We start from the raw sequence: 15,646 nt of genomic DNA on the forward strand, positions 1-15,646 counted from the left end.
ATATCGAATGATCATCACATCTACAAAGCTTAAGACTGCCGCGATACCGGTACATTGTTCTACCAACTGAGCCATCAAGTTAGCTGGGAGCTGGTAAGTTATGAGTTCGTGATATACCTGTTCAAGCCTGATTTTTTCGTTACATCTTTCTACGTAGTTCAAATATGCAGGACTGAATCGAAATTTGTTATAACAACAAAGTGAAGCCTTCTTGAACAGGCCAGCGACCATACGTTATCGCACAGACGAACACACTTCTATTATAAATTCTCCGAATACTGACAAACTGACTGACCATATCCAAACTGACCATAATCATATAAAATATTTGTGAATGCGCAGTTTTTCTGTACCTATTCGTGAAGCAAACTGGCTGTATTGCAGGACCAATGCAATAGTAAATATATAGTGTCGAACTATTTTACCATTATAATTATTATTATTATTTTTTTTTTTACTTTTCTTTATATATATTTCAAAATTGAGATATTTTTCCAATATACCCCTTTGCGTATCGTTCGCAGAAAGCAGAGAGCAAAGGAGTTCCTCGTCTCAGACTAAAAAAAAAAAAAAAAACAATATAATAGCTCTTTTCTTGCATTTTAGGGACAAATATATTATATAGGTTAGTTGAGTTGTAAATAAAGTAAGTATGGTTGGTTTGATATTGGCCGTTAGCAGTTTTAAGCATAACAGCGCTTGAGCTAATCGTGAAAGTCAATCCATTGAAAGAAAATAATTAGGAACAAAAAAGAAATGTATGATACACTAAAACATATTTGCTGAAATTTGTTAGAGAATAAGTTGATAGAGAACAAGATCAAGCATTTTCCAATAATATAAAAATAAACTGAATTTCTTCTTTATCGCATGCCGAATAAATTAAGTAAATAAATGAAGCAACACACAGACTGTCACCGAGAAATCGATGAATCTATTAATCACAAAATGAAGGAAAATATAAGGTAAATCAGTAAATCAGTTATTGAGTTTTATTTTGTACAGAAAATTGGGTGGTCAGTTAACACTGTCTTTTGCAGCAACAGAACTTCAAGTATCCATAACTGTATTATAATTAATACGAAACTCCACAAGTGACCCATAGATTTGACTTCATATTTGTATAAAATATAAAAAAAAAAAAAAAAAAAAAAAATCATTCAGTGGCTTCCATTCAATATAACACAGCGTCTCGGCTTCGTTAATTGACCTCAATGGGCTAACTATCATTTCTCGTCTACTTTCCCAGTTCGCAGTTTGTGTTCTTAGCTTTCTGCAAATATCAAGATCGATATATAGTTGTGCAGCGCGTAAATGTACGCGGCATTGATTTCTTGTCAAAATTTATTAGGTTTAAAATGCTACGCATGAGTTCGCTTCATCACTCTCATTGGATCGAAACTTATGCTCGATATTTTAATCTACCAGCACGCGGTACGAAACCAAAGATAACAACTTTATTAATGTGTCGAAGTCGCTAGCATACAATATACACTACAAGACGATTTTCATATCTTGCTACACACAGTTTCCTCATGGCTTCAAGACCCGAGAGAATATTCGGTTTTCTCTCTAGGAATAAAGTCATTTAGCAGAGAAAGGACTTCCGATACGGTGAGATGAATTGAATGGAGAGTTGGGCCTTTATTCCCTGGCCGGATTCGACTTCCGATGAGCCAGATCGATTTAGAAAATGACGAATTCAGTGGCCCCGCGCGAATCATATCGATTCGTCGACATTTAATACCCCTTGTTTTAGTCTCAATAACGACGAAGGTCCATGCTGTCACTGTCTATGGCACTCGACTTCCGGAAGTTTACCCCTTTCATGCGTTAAGAACGATGAAGGTTAATTGATAACGCACAAATCGACTTCCGGTGAGTGAATTCGTCAACTGCCTTAAAAAGAATCCACCAAGGTTGGGATGTCCGTTTAGACACAAAAAGCGAACCTTCGTGTTTCGAGGTTGTTTGAACGCTTTATTGACATATAATACCTAGCTGATTATCTATTACCTACTCTCGGTTTACAATTCATATTTTCCGTGGCAAGTTTTGCGGATCATTTCTACTGAGATGCATTGGAGAATGAACAACGCAATTGAAATAAATAAATAAATAAATAAATAAATAAATAAATAAATGAATTAATTAATTAATTAACAAAGAAAGAGAGATGAATTGAAGAGTGAATAATGCCAAATTTCCATAGTGAATGTGATTTCTCATATGAAGAAAATACAATAGTTTCTTAAACCCGCTTGAAGTGAAGGATCCATTTAATACTAGCTCCTTACGATTCGAGGACAAAATCTAATGTAAATTTTCCACTTCAAACTCAGATCGTTTGAGACTGAGCTTGTTATTTTTTTTCTTTATTTCCGGTCTGTTTTGCTCTGTAAAAACCCCTACTATCGAGACCCAAAACTTCCGTTTGGAAATTCATCCACCTTTATACTTCATATGCTGCCATCGCTCGTATTTCCGTCATAAGTTTGCTGTTCAGCCGTCGAAACATGAACGCCTTACTTTCAAGCGCAGCAGTGTTATTCAGAAACACCAAGCGATCCTTGTTGTATGGATCCATGACAGTTTTGACAATAGGCTTAGAACAACTGATCCAAAGCGTTGTGTTCAACTGCCCTTGTGAAGGACACTTCCCTTATGGATTGGCATTTCTATGGGCACCGGCTTTGCTGCTGTTTCTCGCCGGGATCCTGGTGGACAGAGACTTATGGAAGCTGGCAAGAATCAAAAAGAAAAACATGACACAATCACCAGGCCGTCGGTATCTAAAAGCATTTCTTGCTACGCCGTATATTTTCATAAATGCAGGTATTGCTCCCGTGGCGTGGCTCGTAATATCCTTTCTACAACAGCAGTATTACACTTGCGCTTATTTCGGTCCTCCTTTCGACGGTGAGGCTGCAGTGGACAATGCTACTGATAAATGCCATGGTGCTCCAGACGTCCGCTCAAGAGAGGTCGAGGAAAGTTACAAAACCCAGAGTCAACTAATGGGCTGGTCTCTGATGCTGATGGCGGTGTGCATTCTCTTCACCTCCATCTGCATTCGTCGATGTCTTCGAAAAAGAAAGGAACTGAAAATGCCGAGTTTGGAATACTATCTCTACATCGAGGCCGAGACGGCAATAAAAGAGTTCCACACTATGGCTAAAGAGTGTGCAAAGCAAAACGCCAAAGAGAACGTAGAGAACTCATTTCAGAACGCAAAGATTAAAAGGTTTGATGCTGGCATTCAAACGGTGGCAAATGATGTTGTCCAAAGATACGGGATGTACTTTGTAATACCATCACCCGAGAGTCCCGCAGTCAGAGCAGCAGAAACCATCCGACCGGATAGTCTAACACTTCAACTTCCACACTGCGGGTTTGAAGAAACTGATGGTCGACCAATTGCAAAGAACAATCGAGCTATAACTCCCAGTGGTTTAGTACAGGGTGTACGTTTGTTGGAGACAAACCCAGTTCCCTGTGATTACCACTACGCGAGACAAGCAGTTTCGAAAGTTTAACTTCATCGACAAAACGCCGTGATTGAGATGGTTTGAAAGTGGACATCTCTTGAGGCATAGATTAAGAAATAACCGAATGTGCTATAGTCCCCTTAAACCCTATCCTATATAAGTAACTCTACAGAGCAAACGATGGAAAATTATATCTCGTAATATTTAACAATGATTGCACTACATTTAATTCATTGCAGTTTTGGTTGCCATAAAGGCTCACAAAATCCCTAATTATATACTTCCCTGATCAATCATCTGTCAGCCCCTAATTATCATCAATTAAATTAACATATAAATAAACGCTTACAGATGAATAAATGGTTCCTTAAAGGCGACTTCTAAGGCCCTGTGTACACGTATCCGGATATTTTTTAATCCGCAACTTTTACTTTTTTTCTGTCCACACGCATCCGATGGTATCCGGATTCACTCTTGAGAAACTAGGCCTACATGTTGTGCCGCCATATTGCTTTATTGTTCGGAAAGAGACTGGACGCGATTTTGTCACGCCATCGGATTCGAAAATATCTGGATTCACCGTCCACACGTTATTGGATTCGTTGCAGATTTTTTTTTTTTTTCCACTCTGGGGAGCGTATTCAAAAATTTTCGGATTCGCCGGATTCGCGTGGACGGAAGACGTATCCGGAAAGAAAAAGTTGCGGATTCAAAGATATCCGGATAACTGTTGACGGGGCGTTGGTGATTATTACCGAGTAGCGATTCTACTTTACTGCTGGACATTTTAACGATATCGCTCATTGTCGTTTCTCGGATTTTTTTTTTCTTACATGAATCTAAAGAAAACTAAGGAATCGCGGAAATTTAGCTCGATACGCTCATGTTGACAAAAACCAAGGAAAACCAATTGAGGATTCATAATTCAAAACAAAGATACTACTTTCCTAAAACTCATTCTTATTATTGCTATTTGACTAACCATGTCAGAGGTAGCTATAGCGACTTGGCTGGTGTACTTCGGGTTTGGAAGATCTAGATGAAATCCAGAGAATGAACACAACAAATTTGAGACTAAGACAAGCGTCTACAAGCGTGCGTGAGCGAGGTTTGTTTTATTCGGCTGCAACAAGTATCTCATATAATATTTACCACTTAATGAGACAACCAGCTAGGAGCGAGCCGTCAAACCAAGGGACGCTTGTCCTGGTAAATTTACTCAGGATCCCAAAATTAAATTAATTTAAGATATAACTAATTATAAATCCTTATTCTGTTTGATTAGCGAAAAAACTGAGCAACGACGTTTCGGTGTCATCCTGGCACCATTTTCAAGTTAAAAAATATTTGTGCGAAAAGTAAACTAATTTATACCAATGTAGAGGTGCGAAATTGAATAAATTAAGATTAATGGCCAATACTTTTCTTTGTTCTATCGAGGAAAAGCTACAAAACGAGAACAAGTTGCCAGACTTCTACAGACGCTACGTGGATGATACACTAGCCACAATGAAAGACATACCAACCGCAGAAGCCTTTCTGAAGACTTTGAACAACTGTCATCCATCCATATCCTTCACCATGGAGATCGCATCTAACGGTAAGCTACCATTTGTCGGCATTGAAATATGCAAGAAGGGCTGCAAGCTGGTAACAAGTGTTTACCGTAAACCCACAAACACTGGTCTCCTCTTACACCACCAAAGTCATGTCGACAACCGCTATAAAAGATCTTTAGTTAAAACCATGTTAAACCGTGCTTACCGCTTGTCCTCAACATGGGAACTATTCTCAACAGAATGCGAACGCCTTAAACTGATCTTTTCTAACCTCAAGTACTCAGATTCTCTTGTGAACTCCGCCATCACCCGTTTCGTTAATTCAGTGATGTCACCAGACACAAGATCGACGCCTCCAACAGAGAATATCTACCGCATTGTCCTGCCTTTTAAAGACCAAAAATCAGCGGACATAGTAAAGAAACATCTCTCGGACTTGAGTAATAAACTTGATCACAAACTACAGCCGGTGTTCAGAAGCCGTAAAATTGGCGATGATCTCAAAGTACAAGAGCCAAAACCACCTTTGATCAATCAACAGTGCGTTGTTTATAACTATATATGTGATCTGTGTGATGCAGAATACGTCGGTTACACTAGCCGTCATCTTTACAAGCGCATTGAGGAACACCGATTTACCACCATCGGAAAACACCTTCAAAATGAACACCGAGTTGATACAGTTGGTGACCTGACTAACAACTTTAAGATCCTAAAGAAATGTCAGGGAAAGTTCGATTGCTTGATCCACGAAATGTTGTGGATTCGCAAGAAGAAACCGAGCCTTAACACACAGTCAGACTCCATTCGCGCAAAAGTATTTGTTTAGGCTTTGAACAGACACTGAACTCATTACCAGTGTTTGACACCTCATTGGAATGAACATGAACATTGAACAGCTATCTTAATCTTAATTTATTCAATTTCGCACCTCTACCATTGGTATAAATTAGTTTACTTTTCGCACAAATATTTTTTAACTTGAAAATGGTGCCAGGATGACACCGAAACGTCGTTGCTCAGTTTTTTCGCTAATCTTTATTGTTAACTGTATTTCCAAATTTAATCTTATAAGTATTCTGTTTGAGTGACAAGTATTGCTTTTCGACATGGATCTATGTTATACTCATGTGTGACCAACTATACGAAAGTTAAAAAATTAAAGAAAATTAATAGTCAACTTACAAAAAGGCATTTTCTTCTATAGGCTCTTTTACGTCTTTATAATATCATATCCATTATTGCTTTATCCGGCGGTAACGAAGGCCCCGTCTACACTGCAGAAATTGGAAAACTCAACGATAATCGGTCATTTCGATTGGTTGATGAAGGAAATTCGGGCATGGAAATAATAATAATAATAATAATAATAATAATAATACATAATACATAATACATAATACATAATACATAATACATAATACATAATACATAATACATAATACATAATACGTAATACGTAATACGTAATACGTAATACGTAATACGTAATACGTAATACGTAATACGTAATACGTAATACGTAATACGTAATACGTAATACGTAATACGTAATACGTAATACGTAATACGTAATACGTAATACGTAATACGTAATACGTAATACGTAATACGTAATACGTAATACGTAATACGTAATACGTAATACGTAATACGTAATACGTAATACGTAATACGTAATACGTAATACGTAATACGTAATACGTAATACGTAATACGTAATACGTAATACGTAATACGTAATACGTAATACGTAATACGTAATACGTAATACGTAATACGTAATACGTAATACGTAATACGTAATACGTAATACGTAATACGTAATACGTAATACGTAATACGTAATACGTAATACGTAATACGTAATACGTAATACGTAATACGTAATACGTAATACGTAATACGTAATACGTAATACGTAATACGTAATACGTAATACGTAATACGTAATACGTAATACGTAATACGTAATACGTAATACGTAATACGTAATACGTAATACGTAATACGTAATACGTAATACGTAATACGTAATACGTAATACGTAATACGTAATACGTAATACGTAATACGTAATACGTAATACGTAATACGTAATACGTAATACGTAATACGTAATACGTAATACGTAATACGTAATACGTAATACGTAATACGTAATACGTAATACGTAATACGTAATACGTAATACGTAATACGTAATACGTAATACGTAATACGTAATACGTAATACGTAATACGTAATACGTAATACGTAATACGTAATACGTAATACGTAATACGTAATACGTAATACGTAATACGTAATACGTAATACGTAATACGTAATACGTAATACGTAATACGTAATACGTAATACGTAATACGTAATACGTAATACGTAATACATAATACATAATACATAATACATAATACATAATACGTAATACGTAATACGTAATACATAATACGTAATACGTAATACGTAATACGTAATACGTAATACATAATACATAATACATAATACATAATACATAATACATAATACATAATACATAATACATAATACATAATACATAATACATAATACATAATACATAATACATAATACATAATATTTTAAGAGGAGGCCTCCAATCACCATAAGGTGGTTTTCAGGAGGGTCCTCTGACATTATTAGCCTAATGTCATCGGTTTTGAAAAACATAGAATTCAAAATGTTTTCTGTCACACTAAAGCAAAGCTGGCGTTTTCGACTCCTCAAGTTTACAAGGCCGTTTTCTAAAAGCTTCATTTTGGTGACGGATTAGTGTGGATGGAAGGCGTAGCCGTAGAAAATAATGCTCCGTTTTTAAATTCCTCCAGCGTATTGTGGACGGGGACTAATCGTTCAACCTAAAGAGGAGCAGAACTTACATTCAATTACACTTAATTGACTACGGGTCTGTTTAGAAGGAGAGAGGGTTACCCTAGCAAGCGGGTTAACCCTACCTGGAGGGCAAAAGATAGCCCGGGTTTACAAGCAAAATTTTACAGCTAGCACGCACATAGGGTAACCCGCCTACCCGGGTAACCCTAGCTACCCTGTAAGCACGATCGACGAAGAAAAAGAGGAGGAAATGTTTGAGTGTTAGGATAACCCGCTTGCTAGGGTTACCCTCTCTCCTTGTAAACAGGCCCTAACATACTTAGTTTACCTTTTTGAACTATTCATTTTCTTCGTTTAAAAAGAAAGTCAACACCTTTTAAATCAAGGATTATTAGTATTATGTATGCTACTCATTTTGAATTATAAATGCGCTGTTTTGCAATACTGTAACTATGTCCCAATGTATCTTTTAGCGGCTCTGTCTAATTTTTTTCCATTTTCCATCACGGCAAAACCACAAAACTAATAATAATAATAATAATAATAATAATAACAATAATAATAATAATGATGATGATGATGATTATGATGATGATAATAATGATGATGATAATAATAGTAGTAGTAATAAAATAATAAAAGATTGTATATGATCTTCTACGCAGGAGAGGAAAGGGTTGAAGGTCCTGTGGTAATGGCGTCCTGATACCTCCGCAGACGCCATTTTGGATCCGCCATATGGTATTTTTTTTCCTTTTTGAAAAGCGTAGTAAGAGCACCAAAAATGACTCCTAACTAACCCGAATCATCATAATGTTTAATGATAGCTACAAGAAAGTTTACTTTTGTTAATGAAATAAAGAAAATTCCAAATCGGGAAAAAATATGACTGTCAATGTTTGGTTGCCATAGAAACGTCACCCTCCAAGTACATTTACTTATCATACCAAATTGTTCTAGTAGGAGTAGGACAACATAGGCCAGGTTAGTTTAATACAGATGTAGCCGATTAGGTTGGAAAGACAAAATACAAAAGAATTAATTTTAAAGAGTTAGAAGAGAGTATGGATTGCGATACCAAAACGTCTAAGAGAGCTCCCGACCCCACCACCACAACAACAACAAATTAAAGGTAAACTTTATTCCGGTCTAATTGATATGATGATTGTATTGATTTTCCAAAATCTTTGCAACCTTAAGAATGTAGAAATGCTAGGTCATGAAACATGGTTGTCATCTTGCCTCAACTTGATAAAAAAGATTAATAGCTAAATGTTACTCTCTTTAAGTCATGTATTCTTTAAGCTATTTCGCTGAGTAAATTATATATAAAGAAACATGTTTTTTTTTTCTCTCTGTTGTTTGTTTGTCTGTTTTTTTTTCTTTTTTTGTGATTAAGTAATTATCTTGATAATAACCGATCCACCTAAATTGGTCCAATGCTACCGCCGGTCAGCGCACAATTGTATTAATTTTCTCTGGTGTTTGTGTGCGACTGCGTAAAGCAAACAAGCACACCTTACTGACGCCAATTTTTATTAATAATATTTTTTTTTAACCTGCTTTAATTTGAGCCAATGACAATGTTTTATTGACATGTTACTGAAGAAAATTATAACTTCCGTTGGCCAAACACGCCAGCGGATACATCCGAATCGATTGAATAGAAATGTTGAAGCTGAATTGGATTAGAATTTTAAATTAGATTAAATTTATTTTATCTCATTATTATTATTTTTTTGATACCCTCTTTCTTTCAAATAACACAGGACTGTGGTTCAATAATTCAGCGCATTGTATCATACTAAACTATATTACATTGAACTACATTACACTACATTAAAAGTAAATTACACTTGCTAAATCATGACATGCTGTGTTACAGTTTTACTTTGTACTGTCCTCTTGTTTTTTTTTTTTTCTCCTTTGCATTGACAGTAACTTTATAGCATTAAATTAAAATAGTAACAAATAATTACACATAGGCATACGCACTCAAAAAAACATAATAAAATAAGTAAATAAATAAATAAATAAATAATAGAAAATAAAGTGGCCGACAAAATCCATGCGACATTCGCGCTACTTATGATAGGAAGCCGGGTTGGATGCAATACCGTCTAAAATACAACGGTTTTCCCGTATTCTGATTGGCTATATTTTCTGTGGAATGGTATAAATATACACATGTTCTTAACTAACGAACAAAAATACTCCCAAGTGGATTAATCACGTTTTTCGAGTTATTTTCCTGGCTTGATCCACATGGATCATGGACGGGCCAACGATTCTTAGTACAGCCATCAAAATGGTAGAAAGTGCCAGTTGCTATGAATCTCTCGGCGCAATTGTAAGCATGCGAGGCTCTTCGTAAAGACACGTGCCAGTTACTTTTCCTACCACCGCGCAGAAAGCATTTCTTTCACGCCAATAAATCAAACTGCCAACTAACGAATTGCAAACCCACCAGTCGTAGCAATGACATTAATAAAATAATTGTTTCAGTGTTTATCCCAGCACTTTTCATTTTTTAAACCTCAGAATAAAAACCTAATTTCTCTTTGGAAATTTCTCTGAAATGGGATAAAATGTTTCCAAAAACCATTTTCAGTCGTAATTATGTGTAACTTATTAAAATAATCTATTATTTCTAAAATTAAATTATGCATAGAACTTAAAACCTATCTACCGTTTTCGATATGTTTATATGGACCATTATCACTGAAGAATACAAGTCAGCAGAAACGAGGTAGTTAGATTCTCGAGTTAGGATTTTGAATCCGGCACTCGAGTCGGCATCTCGAGTGTGGATTTCGAGCTGTGATCGACTAGTTTACACTTCGACTTACTTTTGGTTACCTTTCACTCCCGTTTGCTCGTGGTTAGCTTTAATTCTGGTCTGCTTACGGTTAGCTGCTTGCCTGTGGTACCTTTTCACCATGGTTTGCTTACGGTTGGTTTTTACTGCTTTTCTTCCTGGTTAGTCTTTAATCTAGTATTAGTAGGCGAGAAGAGTTGTACGCAAATGCTAAAGAGCGATTTTTTTCGTGGCAAGTTTCTTGAGTACATATCTCCATATATCGTCTTAATCGTAATTCTCTTTCAGAAACTAAAGAATCAAAAATTCGCTTAGTGTACCTAACAGTCTAAGTCTAAACAAGAGTGATCATCGCCGTTATGTACTTTATTTGTTACTACCAGCTCTGAATATATTTTAAAAAAACCTGGAAAAAAATTCAGCCCTGCACGGGATATGAGCTCATATCGGTGCAGTGCTCTGCAAACTGAGCTATCAAGCCAATTGGGCGTTGGTCTCATTGTGAGTTCGTAATATATATACCCCTATAGCTAGATGTTGAAAAATGCAAGTGGATATATAAAAGATCATACATTTGAACTGCGAAGGATATTAAATGATCATCACCGTCATGTACAAAGTTTAAGACTGCTGTGATACCGATACAGTGCTCTACCAACTGAGCTATCAAGCTAACTGGGAGCTGGTATGTTGTGAGTTCGTGTTATACCTGTTTAATCCTGATTTCCTCGTTAAATAGTTCTCCGCAGTTCAAAGATGCCGGACTGGATTAGAATTGGGTATGATAACTAAGTTAAGCCTTCTTGAATAGCACAGACTAACACACTTCTATTATAAATTCTCCGAATGCTGACAAACTGACTGACTGACTGACTGACTCAGTAAATGGCTGACTGATTAACGGACTGACTGAGCAAGCGGCCGACCAAATCAGCAGCACCAACCAACCTTTCAACAGACCTACGACTGACTGGCTGATTGACTGACTGACTGACTACTGACTGACTGACTACTGACTGACTGACTGACTATTGACCGACTGACTGACTGACGACTACTGACTGACTGACTATTGACTGACTGACTGACTGACTGACTATTGACTGACTGACTGACTATTGACTGACTGACTGACTGAATAGCTGACTGGCCGGCTGGCTGCCTGAGTGACTGACTGACTGACTGACTGACTGACTGATTGATCGAGACACTTACTAACCCGCTCAAAGAACAAACGCATTAAAACTCGATGAAACCTTCGACAATATGGGCCATATTCATATAAAATTTTCTTTTCCTATCCGTGAGGCAAACTGGTTGTATTGCAGGACCAATGCCGTAGCAAATATAGTCTCGGACTATTTTACCATTACTATTTTTTTGCTTTTCTTTATATATATTTCAAAAATGGAACATTTGTCTAATTTAACCCTTTAGGGTATCGCTTGCAGAGATTAGAGAGCAAAGGAGTTCCTCGTCCTAGACGAAAAAAATATAAAACTAATACGGCGAAAAATATATTGTATGGATTAGTTGTAAATAAAGTAAGTATGGTTGGTTTGATATTAATTAAAACAACAACAACAACAACCACAAAAAAGAAAAAAAGAAAGAAAAAACAAACAAACAAACAACAACAACAAAAAAAACACAAGAACAGCTAAGTGTGGCCATTAGCAGCCATCAAGAATGAGGCGGTTGAGCTAATCGCGAAATTCAATCCATTGAAAGAAAATAATTTGGGGTAAAAAAATATATGATACAACAACTAAATTTGCCTATATTTGTTAGAGAATAAGTTGATACAGAATAAGATCAAGCATTTTCCAATAATTTAGAAATAAATTAATTTTCTTTTCACATGCCGAATGAATTAAATAAATGAAGCAACACACCTAGAAATCGATCAATCTATAAATCACAAAAATAAGGAAAAATACAAGGTAAATAAGTAAATCAGTTATTGAATATATATTTTGTGCAGAAAATTGGGTGGTTAGTTAGCACTGCCTTTTAAAGCAACAGAACTTTAAGAATCCAAAACTGCATTACAATTATTACCAAAATCCACGGGTGACCCCTAGATTTGACTTCATATTTGCATAAAAAGTATTCGATGGCTCAAATCACGCATTTCATTCAATGTAACACTACAGCGTCTCGTTTTCGTTAATGGGGTCTTAATGGGCTAGCTAACACTCCTCGTTTACTTTCCCAGTTTGCAGTTTGTGTTCTTATTCTGCAAATAGAAAGATCGATAATAGTGCAGTGTCAAAATGTGTGCAGCATTGATTTCTTGTCAAAAGTTACTGTGTTTAAAATGCTACGCTTGAGTTCGCTTCATCACTCTAACAAGATCGAAACTTATGCTTGATATTTTAATCAAGCTGCACGCGGAACGAAACCAAAGAAATCCGTCATAATCCATCCGACATTTTAAAACACGATTTTCAGGATCTTACTATACACAGATCCCTCCATGGCTTCAAGACCCGAGAGGAATATTCGTTATTCTCTCCGGAAATAAAATCATTCAACAGAGAAGGGACCTCCGGTGAGATGGATTGAATGGCGAGTCGGCTCGACCCTTTAAAATTCGACTTCCGGTGAGACGGATCGACTTAGCAAATGACGCGCACAGTGGACCCGGGCGAATCATATCGATTTGTCAACATTTTGCTCTCACTGTCTATGCCACTGGACTTTCGGTAGTTTACCCCTTTCATGCTTTGAGAACGGCGAACAAATCGACTTCCGGTAAGTGAATTCGTCAACTGCCTTAAAAAGAATTCACTAAGATTGGGTGTATTAGATAAGGATGTCCTTATAGAAACTGAAAGCGACCCTTGTGTTTCGAGGTTGTTTACACGGTTAATTGACATGTAATTCTTAATTGACATGTAATCCCTAATTGATTTTCTATTATCTACTCTCGGTTTCTGAAATTGTTATTTTCCGTGATAGCTATTACGGATCATTTCTACTGAGGTGCGTTGAAGAATGAGGAATGTAAAATTTTCACAATGAATTTGATGATGTATATGAAGAATATATAGCGTGTTATGATAAATGCGCTAACAATTCATTCTGTAATGGTTCCTTTACGATTCGAAGCCGATATCTGGTATATAGTTTCCGCTTTAAACTAACATCGCTTTTTTTTCTTTTTTTTTTAATTTGTGTCTTTATTTATTTGTTTGTTTATTTATTTTTGTTTTTGCATAGATACATAAATATTAAAGCCGATGACATGTGGCTTTGAAGACATTATTAAATTGTTCTTGTTTTTCTCCGAGCTTCTTATTTTGATCTTTATTTCCGGTCTGTTTTGCTCTGTAAAAACCCCTACTATCGAAACCTAAAACTTCCGTCTCGAATTGCATCCTTATGCATCCTTCATAAGCTACCGTCGTTCTTATTTCCATCATAAGTTTGCTGTTCAGCCGCTGCAACATGAACGCCTTACTTTCAAGCGTAGTAGTGTTATTCAGAAACACCAAGCGATCCTTGTTGTATGGATCCATGGCAGTTTTGACAATAGGCTTAGAAGAGCTGATCCAAAGCGTTGTGTTCAGCTGCCCGTGTGAAGGACACTTCCCTTCTGGATTGGCATTTCTATGGGCACCGGCTTTGCTGCTGTTTCTCGCCGGGATCCTGGTAGACAGAGACTTATGGAAGCTGGCAAGAATCAAAAAGAAAAACATGACACAATCTCCCGGCCGTCGATATCTGAAAGCATTTCTAGCTACGTCTTATATTTTCATAAACGCAGGTATTGCCCCCGTGGCGTGGCTCGTGATATCGTTTCTACAACAGCAGTATTACACATGTGCTTATTTTGGTCCTCCTCTCGACAGTGAGGTTGCAGTGGGCAATCAGCAACGGATAAATGCCATGGTGCTCCGGACTTCCGCTCAAGAGAGCTCGAGGAAAGTTACAGAACCCAGAGTCAACTAATGGGCTGGTCTCTGATGCTGATGGCAGTGTGCATTCTCTTCACCTCTATCTGCATTCGTCGATGTCTTCGAAAAAGAAAGGAACTTAAAATGCCGAGTTTGGAATACTATCTCTACATGGAGGCCGAGACGGCATTAAAAGAGTTCCACACTATAGCTAAAGAGTGTGCAAAGCAAAACGCCAAAGACAACGTAGAGAAGTCATGTCAGAACGCAAACATCCAAAGGTTTGATGCTCGCATTCAAACGGTGGCAAATGATGTCGTCAAAAAATACGGGATGTACTTTGTGATACCATCACCCGAGAGTCCCGCAGTCAGAGCAACAGAAACCGTCCGACCGGATAGTCTACCACTTCCACCCCCACACTGCGGGTTTGAAGTAACCGATGGTCCACCAATTGCAAAGAGCAATGGAGTTGTAAGTCCCAGTCGCTCATTGCAAGATGTTCAGATTTCGGAGACAAACCCAGCTCCATGTGATATCCGCTACGCGAGGCAAGCAGTTCCGAAAGTTACACTTCATTGACAAAACGCTGTGATTGAAACAGTCTGAAAGTAGAAAACACTTCAGTTGCGGATTAAGACATAAGTGAATGTAATAGTTTCCCGTAATCCTATCTTATATAAGTGACTCTACATAGCAAAAAAAAATTACTATATCTTTCGGTTTAGTAATTACCATGTTTGCACAATAGTTTTATTGCATTTTTGGTTTCCATAAATGCACACCAGAAGTACTAAATTTTATACTTTACTGATCAAGCTTCTATAACCCTCCAATTTTCATAGATTAAATTAAGATATAAACGATTGGAGATAAAGAAGTATTACATGACTTTTAGTGATTACACCTTACCGCAGGACATTTTAACGATATCAGGTCATTTTCGCCTTTTTCGTTAGCGAGGTTTGGTTTTGATTGTGCAAAGATTCTCTAAAATAAAAATTACCACTGAATGAGACAATCACACT

The 15,646-nt window shown here is 36.8% G+C and overlaps 1 protein-coding gene and 1 pseudogene across 1 annotated transcript; both read left to right on the top strand.

The window, feature by feature from the left end:
• The first annotated feature begins 2,470 nt into the window (after positions 1 to 2,470).
• On the top strand, positions 2,471 to 4,014 carry LOC149096415 (calcium homeostasis modulator protein 6-like). The gene has a single exon (XM_089281270.1). It carries the CDS (start codon positions 2,517 to 2,519, stop codon positions 3,534 to 3,536), a length of 1,020 nt encoding a protein of 339 aa, XP_089137396.1. The 5' UTR covers positions 2,471 to 2,516; the 3' UTR covers positions 3,537 to 4,014.
• A 9,863-nt stretch (positions 4,015 to 13,877) lies between these two features.
• LOC149096416 (calcium homeostasis modulator protein 5-like) lies at positions 13,878 to 15,570 on the top strand (annotated as a pseudogene).
• The last annotated feature ends 76 nt before the right edge of the window (positions 15,571 to 15,646 follow it).

The sequence above is a fragment of the Orbicella faveolata genome, unplaced genomic scaffold (genome assembly GCF_042242905.1).
Source record: "Orbicella faveolata isolate gen_17 unplaced genomic scaffold, um_ofav_v1 contig_48, whole genome shotgun sequence".
NCBI classification, from domain to species: Eukaryota; Metazoa; Cnidaria; class Anthozoa; order Scleractinia; family Merulinidae; genus Orbicella; species Orbicella faveolata.